Source organism: Hyla sarda, chromosome 7 (genome assembly GCF_029499605.1).
Source record: "Hyla sarda isolate aHylSar1 chromosome 7, aHylSar1.hap1, whole genome shotgun sequence".
In the NCBI taxonomy this organism is placed as follows: domain Eukaryota; kingdom Metazoa; phylum Chordata; class Amphibia; order Anura; family Hylidae; genus Hyla; species Hyla sarda.
Genome location: NC_079195.1, coordinates 187,095,988 through 187,115,031, shown reverse-complemented (window position 1 = coordinate 187,115,031; position 19,044 = coordinate 187,095,988). Strand labels below are relative to the sequence as shown.

At 43.6% G+C, this 19,044-nt stretch overlaps 1 protein-coding gene across 1 annotated transcript; it reads right to left on the bottom strand.

Moving 5' to 3' along the window:
* Nucleotides 1–2,590: 2,590 nt before the first annotated feature.
* ARPC5 (actin related protein 2/3 complex subunit 5) lies at nt 2,591–18,535 on the bottom strand. The gene is made up of 4 exons (XM_056531865.1): nt 18,313–18,535; nt 7,656–7,728; nt 6,435–6,611; nt 2,591–3,267 (listed from the first exon to the last, which is right to left on the bottom strand). The coding sequence occupies exons 1-4, from the start codon at nt 18,450–18,452 to the stop codon at nt 3,205–3,207; spliced, it is 453 nt and encodes a 150-aa protein (XP_056387840.1). The 5' UTR covers nt 18,453–18,535; the 3' UTR covers nt 2,591–3,204.
* Between the last annotated feature and the right edge of the window lie 509 nt (nt 18,536–19,044).

The window sequence follows — 19,044 nt, the reverse complement described above, 5'->3', positions numbered from 1 at the left end:
CCATTTTTGTATTGCTTTTTGATTGCTTTTTATTCATTTTTTCATTATATAAAAGGTGACCAAAAATACACTATTTTTAACGATTTTTATAACTCAGACATTTCCGCATGAAGCAATACCGCGTATGTTTATTTTTATTTACAGTTTTTTTTTTTTTAATGGGAAAAGGGGGGTGATTCAAACTTATATTAGGGAAGGGGTTAAATGATCTTTATTAACTTACTTTTTTCCACTTTTATTGCAGTGTTATGGCTCCCATAGGGGACTATAACACTGCACACACTGATCTTTTACATTGATCAAAGGTTTCTCATAGGAAACCATTGATCAATGATTCTGCTGCTTGACCGCTCATGCCTGGATCTCAGGCACTGAGCAGTCATTTGGCGATCGGACACCAGGAGGCAGGTAGGGACCATCCTGCTGTGTCACAGATGTTCGGGATGACGCGATTTCACCACTGCCATCCCGAACAGCCCCCTAAGCTAACCGGCATTGTTTTACTTTCACTTTAGACGCGACGTTCAAAGGGTTAATAGCGCGCGGCATTGATCGATGTGCCGCGTGCTATTAGCCACGGGTCCCAGCCATTGTGGCCTCGCATTATAGAAAGGGAAAGGACTCAGGATGAACCGGTACGTCCTTGGTCCTTAACAGGTTAAAGGGTAACTCATTAAAACTAATTTTTGCTATCGCATTCCTTATGGTAAATAAAAAATATTTCTAATATACTTTGTTAAAAAAAAAAAATGAAGTTTTCTATGTTTTATTTGTGCTTAAAAAAGCTCAAGAGCACATTTCCTCCCATCTTCTACACAGACTTTGGACCAAAGTCCAAACACCGAAGGTGCAGCCTGGAGTGCTGAGGGGGGTGTGTCCAGCCTCATCCAATCATAGCTCCTCTCCCACTTAACTGCCATATGCTGTTGGTTGGACATACACCTCCCTCAGCACTCCAGGCTGCACTTCCCGTGTTTGGGCTTCGGTCCAAAGTCTGTGTATGAGATGGGGGAAAATGTGCTCTTGAGCTTTTTTAAGCACAAATAAAACACAGAAAACTTCATTTTTTTAAATAAAAGTATATTAGCAATATTTTTTATTTACCATAATGAGTGCAATAGCAAAAATTCGTTTTAATGAGAGTGCCCATTTCATTCACTTCTGCACAACCAGTAGACTTGATACTTTCATTCTATCTATAACCATCCTCCAAGCTTAATGTCCATTCGGTTGTTTTTTTTCTGTTGTATCAGTCCACATTATATATTTAGCCAAAGTAACATTCAATAAAAAGACAAACACAATTTATCCAAATCAATATTTAATTTGTAAAAAAAAAAAAAAAAGAATAGCAACGTTTAATTACGTCAGTGCTTCAGGTCCTTCAATGCAAGTGTCATCATTAAAGGCCCCTCTAGCAAATATTGGATTAAGGCTTCCAACCCTTATTGGGTATATGGTTGCAAGGTGCTTTCCAGCTTGGTAGCCATCTGCCGATCCACGAGATTGCTAGGCCAGTCCCATCATATTGTCTGCTCTGCAGAGAAAGTGGGATCTGAACCGCCCAGCCCGACCACATGGATCCCTGTGCCAGCATCAGTCAAGCCTTTCAACCATGAGCCTGTCAGAGAGAGGCAGAGACCAGGAAGCCAACTCTGCCCTTGGGTACTTTCAGATTGTCAAAAAACACCAACATATGGGCTTTCTTTGTACAATGCACAGCTGTTTATAGGATATTTTTTTCTTTTCTTGCAGAAAGCTGTAAGGTTAGAAAACCTTTGGCACTCCAGCTTACTAACCATTTATACAGCCATTATCTGGCTGAATGAGTATTATGGTCCATGCCAACAACTGGAATGACAAAGCCTAAACCTTTAGTATTTGATGGTACTTTGTAAAATCTAGATCTCTGTTAAAGTTATTCTTCTGTTTACTTTAAAAATGGAAAAACAAAAAACAACATACAACAGTACTATATAGAGCTGCCTTTTGCAAATCCAGCTATTAGAGTCAGCTACCAGGCACAGGTACAAGGTGGTTTTGTCTGTGGGCACTGCCAAGACAGACGCAAAATGCCATACCCTGTATATAAAAATGCATCTCATTCCAACCAAGCCTGGTGTCACTGGAGGCTGGAACTGTAGTCTGGCAATGTATATCTTCTCCAGACTTCAACTGAGGTTTGATCTAAGCTGTGTAATATACCCATAGCTAAAAATAGAGGAAAGATTCTAAGCACTATCGCTACAAAGAGACCCTTCGCCTACACATAACAGAACTATTTTGTGAGCCGAAACATCATGAATGAGGATTAGTTCATCAATAAACAAATGGAGCAAATAGCCCATAGCAATCAATCAGAATCCAGGTCTCATTGTTAAGAGGCCCTTTTGAAACCCAAGGAAGAATTCCAATTAGTTGCTATGACAACTGCTCTATTTTTTCCATTAGAAAATAATGAAACCTAAGGTTCACATGAACTTGTAGCCATGATAATTCAGCCCACAAAACATGGGCAGGTAAAGGGCACATCATGATGTGGTTCACCCCACATTTGTTGGTTAAGGAAAAGAACCCAAGGAGCCACAGCAGCAGCAGTTATTTATTTTGCTATATAATTTATCCCTTTATACACCTAGAACCTGAGGGAGTTAATGGTAACAAAATCCAGACCCAGCCGGCGTGACACTGGCCGAGCCTAGATCGGTCTCTGGACACTGATCCATGATATAAAAGCCTTAGATTGCAAAAACGCCACTCCTGAGAGATTGATCCTAATGGTGTGGAAGGTGTGGCAGCAGCAGGAATGAAGGGAATGGGCTCAGACAGATTCAAGAGCCAAGCTGTAAGGGTTTACTCGGACAAAAAAATTAAACAAAAAAATTAGTTTATGAAGGCGCAATACAATTCAACTTGGAGCAGACGACACTGTAACCTGTAGAAACGGGAAGGGTGATGGCTAAGAAACAGAGCCCAGCTCAAGGAGGGCAGGGTTCGCTGATAACACTCATGTCAACAAGAGCACTGCACTCACAGCACACTCTCACATGTTCAGCGTACAGTATAAAAAATAAAAGCTGAAGAAAAAAGGAGAATAGAAATGTGGGCAACAACAAAGTAATGGATGGTTGGCTACAGAAAGGCTGCAGCTCAGAGTTTTGGTCTTGGCACCAGTTCTTCCATCTATCACAACCAGCTGAACATTCAAACGGTCTTCCTGGCAGTCAGTACCCGGACTATAGAGCCCACGCCACCTACTGCTAAAGCCTGCAAGGGAGACAAAGACATACTGTCAGAAACCATATCAAGTGGCAACAATAAAAGAACATTTAAATAGAGTAAGGCTGCATTCACACTGCGGTTGGAGCGTACGGCTGCCGGAAGGGAAAACCGTCCGCTCCCATACCCCAAACTGGACCAGCGCCAAACTCCATTGACTTTAATGAGCGGACCGGAGTCAAACAGTGACTCCGGTCGGCTAATTTTTGCCCCGTATCCAGTTTTGTGACCAGATCTAAAACCATAGTTGACTGCGGTTTTAGGTCCGGTCACAAAACCGGAAACGGGCCAGAAGTGAGCCGACCGGAGTCACTGTTTGACTCTGGTCGGCTCATTAAAGTCAATGGAGTTCGGCGCCGGTCCGGCTGGGGTACGGAAGCGCAAGGTTTTCCCCTCCCCTTGCCGGATCCGGCAGCCGTACACTCCAACCGCAGTGTGAATGCAGCCTAAGAATCAGAAGAGCAAACAAGTAGAAGTACTAAGGCCCAGCTCACATGACTGCAGTTTGTGCACTTTTCTTTGTAATGTAAGCATTGCAAGCAATGGAAACTCTGAATGGGCACCTTGGTCTTCATCACTTGCTTTAAAAGTGGGAAATATAAAATTACAAAGAATTCACTACAAAAAGAAAACCTCATGGACTATGCGCTTCACTGGCTAACTCACTGCACAAGACTAGCTCCAGATTTAAAATGGAGTTTGCCCAGTGCAGTAAGACGGAGATTGCAGCAAGCCAGCGAGTGACGTACATAACCCCATACTTCTCCAGGCTCATTCTAATGATCGGTAACTGTCTTAAAACTAGGGCTCAGACCGATCAAATCTGTTGACACTTTATAGTTATACTGAAAGCAGACACAGTAAACACTGACGGGAAGGCTCTTATCAAGGTGGGGCTTGGATAGCATACTCCCGCCCAACATATCAGTACAGGAGGTCAAACACTATTATCATCAGCCAAACCCCATTTTGGCAGGACCGGACAACCTCATGTAATGTGTATAATGCACTCGTCTGATATTCATTCACCTGATGTCAAAGGAAATCAAAAAAGATCCATGCTCATCCAAACTGAGGGTACATGGGTACGGAGAGGGAAGGAGGAATAGCTGTCGGCTGATCAATCTTTCTGTCAACAGCTATTAAAGGGGTGTTCCAGGAAAAAACTTTTTTTTTTTTTTTTTATATCAACTGGCTCCAGAAAGTTAAACAGGTTTGTAAATTACTTCTATTAAAAAATCTTAATCCTTTCAATAATTATCAGCTGCTGAAGTGGAGTTGTTGTTTTCTGTCTGGCAACAGTGCTCTCTGCTGACATCTCTGCTTGTCTCGGGAACTGCACAGAGTAGAAGAGGTTTGCTATGGGGATTTGCTTCTAAACTGGGCGGTTCCCGAGACACGTGTCATCAGAGAGCACTTAGACAGAAAAGAGCAACTCAACTTCAGAAGCTCACAAGTACTGAAAGGATGAAGATTTTTTTAAATAGAAGTAATTTACAAATCTGCTTAACATTCTAGAGCGAGTTGATATATTAAAAAAAGTTTTTTCCTGGATAACCCCTTTAAAGTTGTATCACCACCTTAAATCCAATGAAGTACATCATTCACAAGATGAGCCAGAGCTGCTGTTAACCACATTCAGAGATATACTTTACACCAGTGGTCCCCAAACTGTGGCCCTCCAGATGTTGCAAAACTACAACTCCCAGCATGCCTGGACAGCCTACGGCTGTCCAGGCATGCTGGGAATTGTAGTTTTGCAACATCTGGAGGGCCACAGTTTGGGGACCACTGCTTTACACCAACCACATGAACCATAGGAACCTGTAGTCTGGGGATGACTTGTTGACTTACATGGGATAGTTTACTAAGCATGTTCTGAGATCTGTGCAGAGGTCATTGTGTGTGAAATGGAAGATGATAAGCTCTGTCTATCACCTATTGTGAATGATGGATACTTGGTTATCTAAATAAAGGCCTCACATTTCTTTGTAATCCATCCTGTGATGGGAATGAGCTGACCGCGGAGAACTGGAAATGTAAGTTTGTTGTTAGAAGGCCCAACAACCAGAGTGAAAAATTGGATGTAAAACTTGATGTAAACGAGTAACTTCCTGATGATATATTTCCTTTAAGGGTAAGTTCACATGTTCTTCCGCTGCAGATTGTAATGCACAAAAATTTGCACGTAATCAGCGTAATTTTTCTGTGGATTATGTGTGGATTTCAAGCACAATAACTTTCTGATTACAAGCTATGAGATAACCTGAGGATTTTGGTATGTGAAATTTGCAACAGGTAAGGTATGTGTGAACGTACCATAAAAGTTTTTTAAGACAACCTCTGTCTCAGATATACTAGGACATACAGATACCACAGAGGGGCATTACCTGCTTGGAATCGCCCCCTTTATGAGACAGAACTGGAAGACACTTTTTACATCTCCAGAGGCTAAAGAGGTATTTCAGCAACTAAAAAAAAAAACTTATCGCCTATCCACAACATACAATATAAAAATTTGACCGTAAGAGGCGCCACCTTTGGAACCCCCTCTTATTCTGACAGGGAACCCGATTCCCAGCTGAAGGGAACAGCAGGTCGGCATGGGCAGCATTCCGCTGGAGATAGCCAAGTACTCGGTTTATCTATCTCTGGCTACTCCATTTAACTTGAAGAGTCAGGTTCCTGTTCCCAAAATCACGGAGAGTGCCAGAGGTTGGACCACCCCCTATGTGTGACCACTGGGGTACAATTGCTGGGATATCCAGTGATGTCAAAAACGGAGGTCTTTGACTGGTACTTGTAAATGGAGCCCTATGATCATTGATCATTTTGAAGTTATTCTTTCTTGATATACATTGCACCAATGCCATAAGGTTTGGCCATGACAGAAACTATTAAATAAATGTAATTTATGATCCTTTATTTCTAGGAATGGACACAAAAACTCTTCCTACAGTCACAATACAATCGCACCTTCCCATGTCCGGATTAGATACTGTTCATGTCCCACCTAAGTCTTCCATGCACATATTCCTAGGCATACCAGCCCCTGGAGGCCAAATGACACTGTTAACCACCACTGGATAAATAAGAGACCACCGATCTGTTCATTTATGCACCATGAGCCCTTGACAGCCTTAGTATGCGCTCACCTTCTCATGCCATTGCAGTAGCACAGCACTGCTGTTATCAGACGGGTTCTCGAAGCCTTTGTAGATGTATTTCATTAACAGGTCCACGTTGTTCTTATCCAGGGACTGGACAGCCTTCTCGATCTCATTGGCTTTAAAGGAGACCAGAACTTTCAGCACCAGACTCTCTGCTCGATCCTGTAACGAAAACAATGATTATTACTAAAGATTCCAATCTGATAGTAAAGGGATAGGCGATTCAGAAATTAAAAGACCAAGGTGTCTGTCTGCACAAGGCAGGATGGGGGTTGGGGTACCCTTGTTCTGTAGATGTGTCATAAATGTTGTCAGTGGTTGCAGTGTCAGCTATGAGCAGTGGGACCAGCGAAAGGTGAGTAAATGTTTTTCGTACTGCCACCCTGAGCACTTCTTAATTATTTTTTTTCTACAGACAACCTCTTTAAAAGGGGTACTCCGCTGCTCAGCGTTTGGAACAAACTGTTCCGAATGCTGGAGCCTGCGCCAGGAGCTCGTGACGTCATAGCCCTGCCCCCTCGATGCAAGTCTATGGGAGGGGGCGTGACGGCTGTCACGCCCCCTCCCATAGACTTGCATTGAGGGGGCTATGACGTCACGAGCTCCCGGCGCCGGCTCCAGCATTCGGAACAGTTTGTTCAAAACGTTGAGCAGCAGAGTACTCCTTTAAAATCTATTCTCTGCAACCACTGGAGAATAAAGTTACATATTCAGTGTGCTAAAAGTACTTCCAGCATAGCTGCAATTTGACTTAAAGGGGTACTCTGCTCCTAGACATCTTATCCCCTATCCAAAGGATAGGGGATAAGATGTCTGATCGCAGGGGGTCAGCCACTGGGACCCCCGCAATCTCTGTGCAGCCCCCGATGTTCGTTTAGAACGCTGGGTGCCGGGCGGCTGGGGTCGTGACGTCATGGCCACGACCCTCATGACATCACCCCATGTCCTCTCAATGCAAGTCTATGGGAGGTGGTGTGGCGGCCACCTCCCATAGACTTGCATTGAAAGGGTGTGGCGTGGTGTCATAATGGGCATGGTAGTGACCCCGCTGCTCCGCTCCAAGCATTCACAACAAAATGTTTCGACCGCTGAGGCAGCGGAGTACCCCTTTAATCCCAGCTCCATTAGCCACACATTCAATGCAACTTTTATGGTACCTTCCATGGGAACATCTCCTGCCCTTAATGGTGCAGACGGTGAGCTTACCTTAGCCGACTGATTCTTTGCGTTAAGGGGTGGATTCTTCAGAACGGCCTGTAGCGCACCCATCATGTTCCCTGTGCTTAGAGGTTAAGGAAATCATATTATAAGAGACACAAGAATCAATGATTTCATGTCAACCCCGGGTTCTCTGGAGATTAACAAAAAAGTATCAGAAATAACTGAGCATTAAACGCTCTATGATTTCCTAATATAGACTAATATACAATGTCCTGATCTCAAAGGCCATGGCTGTAAAAGGAGGGGAAGGTTAAAGTCTAGTCGCTGCCATAACATTTTTAGTTTATTTAGGAAGAGGACTCCAGCACTTCTAAAAGCAAGTATAAAATCCATCTTTATTTAGGACATCAAAACAGCGTTTCAGCCACAGAAGCCTGAAATGCGTTGGTATTAACTATCCAGCATTAATATGCTGTTTCGATGTCCTTAATGGGGTACTCCCCTGGAAAACATTTTTTTTTAAATCAACTGGTGCCAGAAAGTTAAACAGATTTGTAAATTACTTCTATTAAAAAATCTTAATCCTTCCAGTACTTTTCAGCTGTTGCATGCTCCACAGGAATTTCTTTTCTTTTTGAATTTTCTTTCTGTTTGACCACAGTGCTCTCTACTGACACCTCTGTCCATTTCAGGAACTGTAACGAGCAGGATAGGTTTGCAATGGGGATTTGCTCCTACTCTGGGCAGTTCCTAAAATGGACAAAGGTGTCAGCAGAGAGCAGTGTGGTCAGACCGAAAGGAAATTCAAAAAGAAAAAAAACTTCCTTTAGAACATACAGCAGTTGATAAGTACTGGAAGGATTAAGATTTTGAGGTAATTTACAAATCTGTGAATAATTTACAAATATGTGTAACTTTCTGGCACCAGTTGATTTATAAAAAAAAAAAAAAAAAGTTTTCCAGGGGAGTACCCCTTTAATAAGGTTGGAATTTGGTACTTACTTTGGAAAGTGGTGAAACAGTCTTTCTTGATGCTTGATGTTGGTGCCTCCCGTCATCTCCCTGCACCTTCTATGCTGCTGTAGCGGAGCTGGAAAAGTATGTTTTAAATAAAGCTGCAGGGTGAACATTATCGCTAACAGCCGTTAATATCTCTTACTCTTGTAGTTTTTATTTAAAATTTTCCAGAACAAATAGATTCAGCAAATAGAACACACCAGGAAAACCTGGAAGACAAGTATATAAGTCATGCACTGTTCAACCTCAACCAGAGGAGAAAATATAGACAAACAGAATATACAATAATATCTCTTAGGTTGGGTTCACACCACGTTTTTACAATACAGTTCCCGTATACGTTTTTGAATTTGAAAACCGTATGCATTGACTCTCCATTGAAAGCCGTACGCCAAACGATGCATCAGGTTGTGTCCGTTTTGCATCCTGTACGGTTTTGTCAGTTTTTTTTCCCCATATCCAAAACCGTAGCCTACCACGGTTTTTGGTCCGGGTGAAAAACCGTATTAAAACGTATACTTTTTTTTTTTTTAACATGAGAGTCAATGGGAACCGTACAGAACCGTGTGTGCGTATGGTTTTCACCATACGGTTTTTGACGTTGCACAGTTTTTTTCTTGGGATTTTAATCAAACAAATGAAACTTTTTTCATAGTGGAAGGAAAAGTTAAAAGTGTATATGTTTTTTTTCTTAAAAAACGTATGCAACCCAGGGATGTGGAATTCCTATCGCCCGACGCCCAGGACATGCAGTTCCGGGCGCCGGGCAGGTGAATTTTTCAGGCCCTAAGCCCTGAAAGCCCCCGACAAGAACTGAGACACTCAGGGTGTATGGAGCGGGCTGCGTACTCGAGCCCGCTCCGTACTCTGCAGCCCCCCAGCTGATTTCAATAGCTTGGGGCCGCCGCTAATAGCTAGCATGCGGCCACAGCTAGCTATTAACCCTTTAGATCGCCGCTGTCAAAGCTGACAGTGGTGTCTAAAGGGACATGTGAATGCTCCCTGGTGGGCTAGTGGGGTGGATTGCCCCCCCTGCAGCGCGATCATGGGGGGTGATCCACTATAGAGGTAGCCGGAGGGCTTGCCTCTGTTCCCTGCTGTCTGTGGCTCTGTCATTGATAGATCCTGGCTGGACTCGGCTCTATCAATGGATCGCAGAGCACACAGATCAATGGAGTTCAATAGAACTCTATCGATCTGTATAAGGAATCTAATGATTCCTCCTAAAAGTCTAATAAAGTGTAAAAAAAATAAAATAACGTTTTAATAAAAGTTTAAAAGACACAAATTAACCCCTTCAATATTAAAAGTTCAAATCACCCCCTTTTCCTATATAAAAATGTGTAAACATAATAAAAATAAACATTTAGTATGGCTTCGTGCGTAATTGTATGAACTATTAAAATATAACATTACGTATCCCGTACAGTAAATAATGTAAAAAAAAAAAAAACACCAAACCACAGAATTGCAATTTTTATAATATCCCAGAAAAAAAGGATTTTTCTGGGTCTATTCACATGTACAGTATTCTGCGCATATTTGAAGTGCAGGATTTCAAGTCATTCAGTTTTCACTGAAATCTGCAGCAGAAAATCCTGCGCATCAAATCTGCGCAGAATACTGTATGTGTGAATAGACCCTAAAAAAGTCAGATCAATACCAAAATGGTACCGATACAAAAAACAGATTATGGAGCAAAAAAAATTTGCCTTGTATGCGAAAATTTTTTTTTTAATAAAAATAATAAAAAAGCTACAAGGGTCAGAAAAACGCAATAAAAAAAAATCCAAAAAAGTTCTGAATTTTTTTTTTAATTATTAAAACATGACAAACTATACAAATCTGATATTGCTGTAATCAGGCCGGCCTAAAGTATAAAAATAAGATGTTAGCTCCACCACAAGGTAAATGGCGTAGAAAAGAAAACCACTAAATTTGCTAAATTATCTTTTACTATTTCAATTTCACTTCACCAATATTTTTATTTATTTTTTGTTTCGGAGAATATGTTATGGAAAAATGAAAAGGTGTCATTATAGTAGGTAGTTATGGCTATTATAGGGCAAGGAGGAAAAACGAGAGTGTAAAAGCGAAAATTGGCCCGGACAAGTGGATCGTCATGAGGGACAAGTAGATTTTGCTCCATTTTAGTCCCTTGGATAAGTAGTTTTTTAATAAATTTCCACACCCCTGCAACTGGACATCATTTTTCAAACAGTATACGGATTAAAATTTGTACACACGTTTTGATACAGTTTAGTCCGGTTTTAGAGGAAGCCTTATTTCATTAAAAAACCTGATAAGGGAACTGTATTGCAAAAACGTGGTGTGAACCCAGCTTTACTATGATACATAATGTATCTGACACTCTGAAAGGCATCTCTTATTAATAGGATATATACCAGTAATATCTGACGTGTGCAGAGAAGGATACAGGGAGCCCAGGGCTAAGGTCTGACAGCTGTCGTGTGGCATATAAAGAGGACATCTAAGAAGAAGGGGGGACCCTTTACTAGTGCTCCTAACCTGGGATTTAAATGCAACTCCCATCATACGGCCAGTGGATAGAAGTTGTAGTCTTGCAACGTCACAGACTGGGGAACACAGAGCATTGATCCAGAACAGTGTTTCCCAACCAGTGTGCCTCCAGCTGTTGCACAACTACAACTTCCAGGTTTGCAATGGGGATTTTCTCCTGCTCTGAACAGTTCCTGATAGGGGCATCAGGTGTCAGCAGAGAGCACTGTGGACAAGACAAAAAAGGCATTCAAAAAGAAAATAATTTTCTCTGTAGTATACAGCTGCTAAAAAGTAGTGGAAGGGTAAAGATCTTTTAACTGACGGTCATTTACAAATCTTGTTTACATTTCTGGCACCAGTTGATTTAAAAAAAAAAATGCTTTCCACCGGAGTACCCCTTTAACCTGCGGTCCTATGTAAAACCTGGCACATGAAACATCACATTCTAGAACAGTGTTCCCCAACCAGGGTTCCTCCAGCTGTTGCAAAACTACAACTCCCCACATGCCCGGACAGCCAACGGCTGTCCGGGCATGCTGGGAGTTGTAGTTTTGCAACAGCTGGAGGCACACTGGTTGGGAAACACTGATCTAGAAAAAAAAAAAAGTGTCCACCCAGACATGTTTCAGGTGCGTTTCAGAAGACACTTTAGGCAGTAAATAGCCAAACAATGCTAAACATGCCCTGAATTTCATCTTCCCTCCGTCTCGGGCTTCCACTGTACAGTTCCTAAAATGGACAGAGGTGTCAGCAGAGAACACTGTGGTCAGACGGAAAGGACATTCAAAAAGAAAATAACTTCCTGTGGATTAAGCAGCAGCTGATAAGTACTGGAAGGATTTCTAATAGAAGTAATTTACAAAACTGTTTACCTTTCTGGCACCAGTTGATTTAAAAAAAAATTTTTTCCAGGGGAGTACCCCTTTAAGGACATGGAAACAGCATATTAATGCTGGATAGTTAATACCAACGCATTTCAGGCTTCTGTGGCTGAAACGCTGTTTTGATGTCCTAGATAAAAATGTTATGGCAGCGCCTAGATGCTAACCTTCCTCTCCCTTTACAGCCATGGTCTTTGAGATCACTTGAAACATCACATTCTAGGACAGTGTTCCCCAACCAGGGTGCCTCCAGCTGCTGCATAACTAGAACGCCCAGCATGCCTGGACAGCCGTTGGCTGTCCGGGCATGCTGGGAGTTGTAGTTCTGCAACAGCTGGAGGCACACTGGTTGGGGAACACTGATCTAGAAAAAAAAAAAAAAAGTGTCCACCCAGACATGTTTCAGAAGACACTTTAGGCAGTAAATAGCCAAACAATGCTAAACATGCCCTGAATTTCATCTTCCCTCCGTCTCGGGCTTCCACTTCCTGCATTCCTCATCTACAAGCAAGACGCAGCATGTGTCCCTCCAGCAGCAGCAGCCTGCACGCTGCGTCCTTACTGATAACACACAGCAAGACCTGTAAGAACCCAGGTGTGTATACAGCACAGAGCCAAACCCTCCCATTGTAGCGTAAAGGTCACAACACAATCTGCACACTCCCTGGAAAGTGGCTAGTGATCCTGATCCCCGTGACACGATAGTATAACCAACACGCTTCTCAGCTGCTGTAAAACTACAACCTCAAGTGCGATCGGACAGTCGTAGCTGTGCAGTAGCTGGAGTGCCGCAAGTTGCAGAATACAAAAGTTTTTATTCTGCTTTTATGTGACTAAAGCTTAAAGGGGTACTCCGGTGGAAAACATTTTTATTTTTTATTTTTTTTTAAATCAATCAACTGGTTCCAGAAAGTTAAACAGATTTGTAAATGACTTCTATTAAAAAATCTTTACCCTTCCACTACTTTTTAGCAGCTGTATGCTACAGAGGAAATTCTTTGCTTTTTGAATTTCTTTTTCTGTCTTGTCCACAGTGCTCTCTGCAGACACCTGATGCCCGTATCAGGAACTGTCCAGAGCAGGAGAAAATCCCCATTGCAAACCTATGCTGCTCTGGACAGTTCCTGACACGGACAGAGAGCACTGTGGACAAGAAAAAAAGAAATTCAAAAAAATAATAATTTCCCCTGTCGCATACAGCTGCTAAAAACTACTGGAAGGGTAAAGATTGTTTAATAGAAGTCATTTACAAATCTGTTTAACTTTCTGGTACCAGTTGATTTAAAAAAAAGGAGAACTCCAAAAATTAAAGGGGTAATCCAGTGGAAAACTTTTTATTTTTATTTATTTTTTAATCAATTGGTGCCAGAATGTTAAACAGATTTGTAAATCACTTCTATATAAAAATCTTAACCCCTCCAGCTGCTGTATGCTCCAGAGGGGGTTCTTTACTTTTTGAATTTCCTTTCTGTTTGACCACAGTGCTCTCTGCTGACACCTCTGTGCATTTTAGGAACTGTCCAGAGTAGGAGTAGATCCCCATAACGAACCTATCCTGCTCTGGACAGTTCCGGACATGGACAGAGGTGTCAGCAGAGAGCACTGTGGTCAGACAGAAAAAAGATGCAAAAAGAAAAGAACTTTCTGTGTAGTATACAGCAGCTGATAAGTACTGGAAGGATTGGGATTTTTAAATAAAAGTAATTTACAAAATGTCTTAACCTTTCTGTCACCAATTGATTTACAAAATTTTTTTTCCACTGGAGTACCACTTTAACTTATCCCCTAGCCACAGATTCATTGGGGATCCGACTGCTGGGTCCCCACGTGATCTCCGGAATGGGATTCCGACTCTCAGAGAGAAGCGCATGCGGTAGACGGGAAGTGCTTCCTTCATTTCTAAAGCAGCCCCGAAAAGACCCGAGTACAGCAATCAGGCATCTTTGGCGCTCCCATAGAAATTAATGGAGTCTGTGGATAGACAACACGCGTTCCTCACTGATAGAGTCGGGGTCCTGTTCCGGAGATCACAAGGGGTCCCAGCGGTTGGATCCCCCGTGATCAGCTACTTCTCCTAATTGCCATTTAAAAGTACATTTGACACGTTGTAGAGATGTTTTGATTGGTTGCGAGCTTAGTGCTGCGACCATCACGATCAGGAGAGTAAGGGAGGCGAAGCGTGCTATAGCGATCTCCGTACTTCGGCCCTATTACAAGTCTATGGGCCATCCAGAGTAGCTGGACAGAGACTACTGTAAGCCAGGAGTAAAGCTGACGCACACTTCTCCCTGCTCGTTTTCAAGCGCTAAGACCCCGACGAACCAAAACCTTTCACAAGTCAATTTTTTTTAAATGACAGGTAGACTTTAAAGGGGTACTCCGCTGCTCAGCGTTTGGAACAAACTGTTCCGGACGCTGGAGCTGGGAGCTCGTGACATCATAGCCCCGCCCCCTCATGCCGTCATAGCCCTGCCCCCCCAATGCAAGTCTATGGGAGGGGGCGTGACGGCTATCACGCCCCTGCCATAGACTTGCATTGAGGGGGTGCGGCGTGACATTATGAGGGGGCGGGGCTATGACGTCACGAGCTCTCGGCACCGGCTCCTGCGTCCAGAACAGTTTGTTCCAAACGCTGAGCAGTGGAGTACCCCTTTAATAGTTGAATGAAAGACATTTAAATTTCCATCCATTTCAAGATGTCTGTTTGCCATCAATGAATGGAGACATTCTCGCTCACATCCAGAGACCTGTACAGACCGAACACTTCTCAGAAACCTGTAGTTAAGCTACAATTTTGTGTAGTTTGTACAGGGTGCCTCCAGCTGTCGCAAAACTACAACTCCCAGCATGCCCGGACAGCCAACGGCTGTCCGGGCATGCTGGGAGTTGTAGTTTTGCAACAGCTGGAGGCACACTGGTTGAGCTTGTTAGTGTATTTCTTGCATCATCCCATTCATAGCAAAACACCAATGTATACAGTTTAGGCTGCGTTCACACGGCCATCTAGACCCATTCCGCTCTTTTCCCGTCAAAAATAAAAACGGACAATAACGGATACAAGCGGACGTTATCTGTTTGGATCCGTTATTGTTCAGTTAATCAACCAAAAAAAAAAAAAAAAGTTTTTATTTATGTTCTGAGCATGCTCAGAAGTAAAAACGGATGACATTAAAGGCTCATCCGTTTTCCATAGACTTCAAGGTTAAATTGACTGTATCCTTTTTTTTCTTCCCGTTTTTTTGATGTTTTTTCTGCCATCCAAAAAACGGAAATGAGCGCAGACGTGTAGTAACGGATTGTAAAAAAAATCCCATTGACATGAATGGGATTTAAAAAAAAAGAAAAAAAACTTTTTAAACCTGTTTACAGCCTGCTAGAACGGAACCGAAACGGGGATAAAAAAAACGGGATAAAAAAAAAAAAACTACAACTTCCAGCATGCCCTGACAGCCAAAGACTCTCAGGGCATGCTGGGAATTGTAGGTTTGCAACAGCTGGAGGCACCCTGGTTGGGAAACGCTGGGCGTGGGGGGTAGACCATGTGTGATAAAGGTTCTGGCAACAAAACAATCACCGAATTGTCAAAACCAAATCTTCAGGATGACGGCCGCCTCTACCTTGTAGGAAGACTCCGATCGCACAGGATATGAAGAAAGGAGAAGTAGGTGGTTGCTCGTTGGTCAGCGTGCAGTTTCCTCTTTACACAACAAATATAAAATCCACATAAGTGCATAAGATACATTTATTATTTCTATAGCAATCCAACACTACAAGTCACATAAACCCAACTGCAACGCTACTGTTTGTGCATCAGGTTAAAGGGGTACTCCGGTGGAAAAAAAATGTTTTTAAATCAACTGGCGCCAGAGAGTTAAACAGATTTGTAAATTACTTCTATTAAAAAATCTTTACCCTTTCAGTACTTTTTAGCAGCTGTATGCTACAGAGGAAATTCTTTTCTTTTTGAATTTATTTTTTGTCTTGTCCACAGTGCTCTCTGATGACACCTCTGTCCGTGCCAGGAACTGTCCAGAGCAGCATAGGTTTGCAGTGGGGATTTTCTCCTGCTCTGGACAGTTCCTGATAGGGGCATCAGGTGTCAGCAGAGAGCACTGTGGACATGACAAAAAAAGAAATTAAAAAAAGAGAAGAATTTTCTCTGTAGTATACAGCTGCTACAAAGTAGTGGAAGGGGAAAGATCTTTTTATGGAAGTCATTTACAAATCTGTTTAACTTTCTGGCACCAGTTGATTTAAAAAAAAATAAAGGGGTTCTCCACAGGAAAACATTTTTTTTTAAATCAACTGGTGCCCGAAAGTTATACATCTTAATCCTTCCAGTACATATCAGTTGCTGTATGATCTACCGGAAGTTCTTTTCTTTTTAAATTTCCTTCCTGTCTGACCACAGTGCTCTCTGCTGACACCTCTGTCCATGTCAGGAACTGTCCAGAGCAGGAGAGGTTTGCTATGGGGATTTGCTCCTACTCTGTACAGTTCCTAAAATGGACAGAGGCGTCAGCAGAGAACACTGTGGTCAGACAGAAAGGACATTCAAAAAGAAAATAACTTCCTGTGGATTAAGCAGCAGCTGATAAGTACTGGAAGGATTTCTAATAGAAGTAATTTACAAATCTGTTTACCTTTCTGGCACCAGTTGATTTAAAAATAAAATGTTCTCCAGGGGAGTACCCCTTTAAGGACATCGAAACAGCATATTAATGCTGGATAGTTAATACCAACGCATTTCAGGCTTCTGAGGCTGAAACGCTGTTTTGATGTCCTAAATAAAAATGTTATGGCAGCGCCTAGATGCTAACCTTCCTCTCCCTTTACAGCCATGGTCTTTGAGATCACTTGAAACATCACATTCTAGAACAGTGTTCCCCAACCAGGGTGCCTCCAGCTGCTGCATAACTAGAATGCCCAGCATGCCCGGACAGCCGTTGGCTGTCCGGGAATGCTGGGAGTTGTAGTTTTGCAACAGCTGGAGGCCCCCTGGTTGGGGAACACTGTTCTAGAATGATGAGTTGTGCTGAATGACAAACCCAGCTCTGCTACATCCCCATGCAACTCAGCTCTGCTACATCCCCATGCAACCCAGCTCTGCTACATCCCCATGCAACCCAGCTCTGCTACATCCCCATGCAACCCAGCTCTGCTACATCCCCTTGCAACTCAGCTCTGCTACATCCCCATGCAACTCAGCTCTGCTACATCCCCATGCAACTCAGCTCTGCTACATCCCCATGCAACTCAGCTCTGCTACATCCCCATGCAACTCAGCTCTGCTACATCCCCATGCAACTCAGCTCTGCTACATCCCCATGCAACCCAGCTCTGCTACATCCCCATGCAACCCAGCTCTGCTACATCCCCATGCAACCCAGCTCTGCTACATCCCCATGCAACCCAGCTCTGCTACATCCCCATGCAACCCAGCTCTGCTACATCCCCATGCAACCCAGCTCTGCTACATCCCCATGCAACCCAGCTCTGCTACATCCCCATGCAACCCAGCTCTGCTACATCCCCATGCAACTCAGCTCTGCTACATCCCCATGCAACTCAGCTCTGCTACATCCCCATGCAACTCAGCTCTGCTACATCCCCATGCAACTCAGCTCTGCTACATCCCCATGCAACTCAGCTCTGCTACATCCCCATGCAACTCAGCTCTGCTACATCCCCATGCAACTCAGCTCTGCTACATCCCCATGCAACTCAGCTCTGCTACATCCCCATGCAACCCAGCTCTGCTACATCCCCATGCAACCCAGCTCTGCTACATCCCCATGCAACCCAGCTCTGCTACATCCCCATGCAACCCAGCTCTGCTACATCCCCATGCAACCCAGCTCTGCTACATCCCCATGCAACCCAGCTCTGCTACATCCCCATGCAACCCAGCTCTGCTACATCCCCATGCAACCCAGCTCTGCTACATCCCCATGCAACCCAGCTCTGCTACATCCCCATGCAACCCAGCTCTGCTACATCCCCATGCAACCCAGCTCTGCTACATCCCCATGCAACCCAGCTCTGCTACATCCCCATGCAACCCAGCTCTGCTACATCCCCATGCAACCCAGCTCTGCTACATCCCCATGCAACTCAGCTCTGCTACATCTGTAGATGTATGAGTCACCGGTGTGTTTTCGGCTCTATAGGATCCCCTACACTGTGCCCTGACACAATGGCAGATGTATGAGGCCGGGCACAGACTGGCACAGGTCCTCTGCCCCGCACACACCTATACACAGGTATACAGAAAAGGATATCCCCGGATAGCGCCGTCCACCTCGCCCTCATCCGGTCCTTGCTGTCCTTCTCCCGCCTCCTCCTCGTCCACGAACTTATTCTCGTCGTACTCGTCCACATCCACCTTGCGGAAGCGGGCGGACACCGTGTTCTTCGCCATCCTGTACCGGAGCGGCGGGCAGCAGCAGAAGCAGCAGGCAGGGAGCGGCCGGGCTCAGTGCGCAGGCGCAGCAGCTTCCGCTCAGATCACCGGCTTCCTGTACTGACAGTGTAGAGCAGCGGGGAGGGGGAGGCAGTCTGCGGGCAGCGCTCGGATCACGTGACCCGCGCTGTAATGTCTATGAAATGTGCATGTAATGTGAGTGCGGGAATGGAATGACTAGATATTTATTTTATTTTATTATTTATAATTTTTATCTCTAAATGAAGGACTATTTTGTTTTTCTTAAAGGGGTACTCCCGTGGAAAACTTTATTTATTTATTTATTTATTTTAAATCAACTGGTGCCAGAAAGTTAAACGGATTTGTCAATTACTTTTATTAAAAAATCGTAATCTTTCCAGTACTTTTTAGGGTTTCTATACTACAGAGGAAATGCTTTTCTTTTTGGGACACAGAGCTCTCTGCTGACATCAGGACCACAGTGCTCTCTGCTGACTTCTGCTGTCCATTTTAGGAACTCTCCAGAGCAGCATATGTTTGCTATGGGGATTTTCTCCTACTCTGGACAGTTCTTTAAAAGCAGCTGATA

What these genes read in the sequence shown, in the direction of transcription:
- ARPC5 (XM_056531865.1), bottom strand. Translation starts at nt 18,452, where the DNA reads ATGGCGAAGAACACGGTGTCCGCCCGCTTCCGCAAGGTGGATGTGGAC. An exon ending in GTGGACGGCGCTATCCGGGG is followed by an intron (nt 7,729 to 18,312) that starts ATATCCTTTTCT and finishes ACCTCTAAGCAC; the next exon opens with AGGGAACATGATGGGTGCGC. An exon ending in TACTGCAATGGCATGAGAAG is followed by an intron (nt 3,268 to 6,434) that starts GTGAGCGCATAC and finishes TCTCCCTTGCAG; the next exon opens with GCTTTAGCAGTAGGTGGCGT.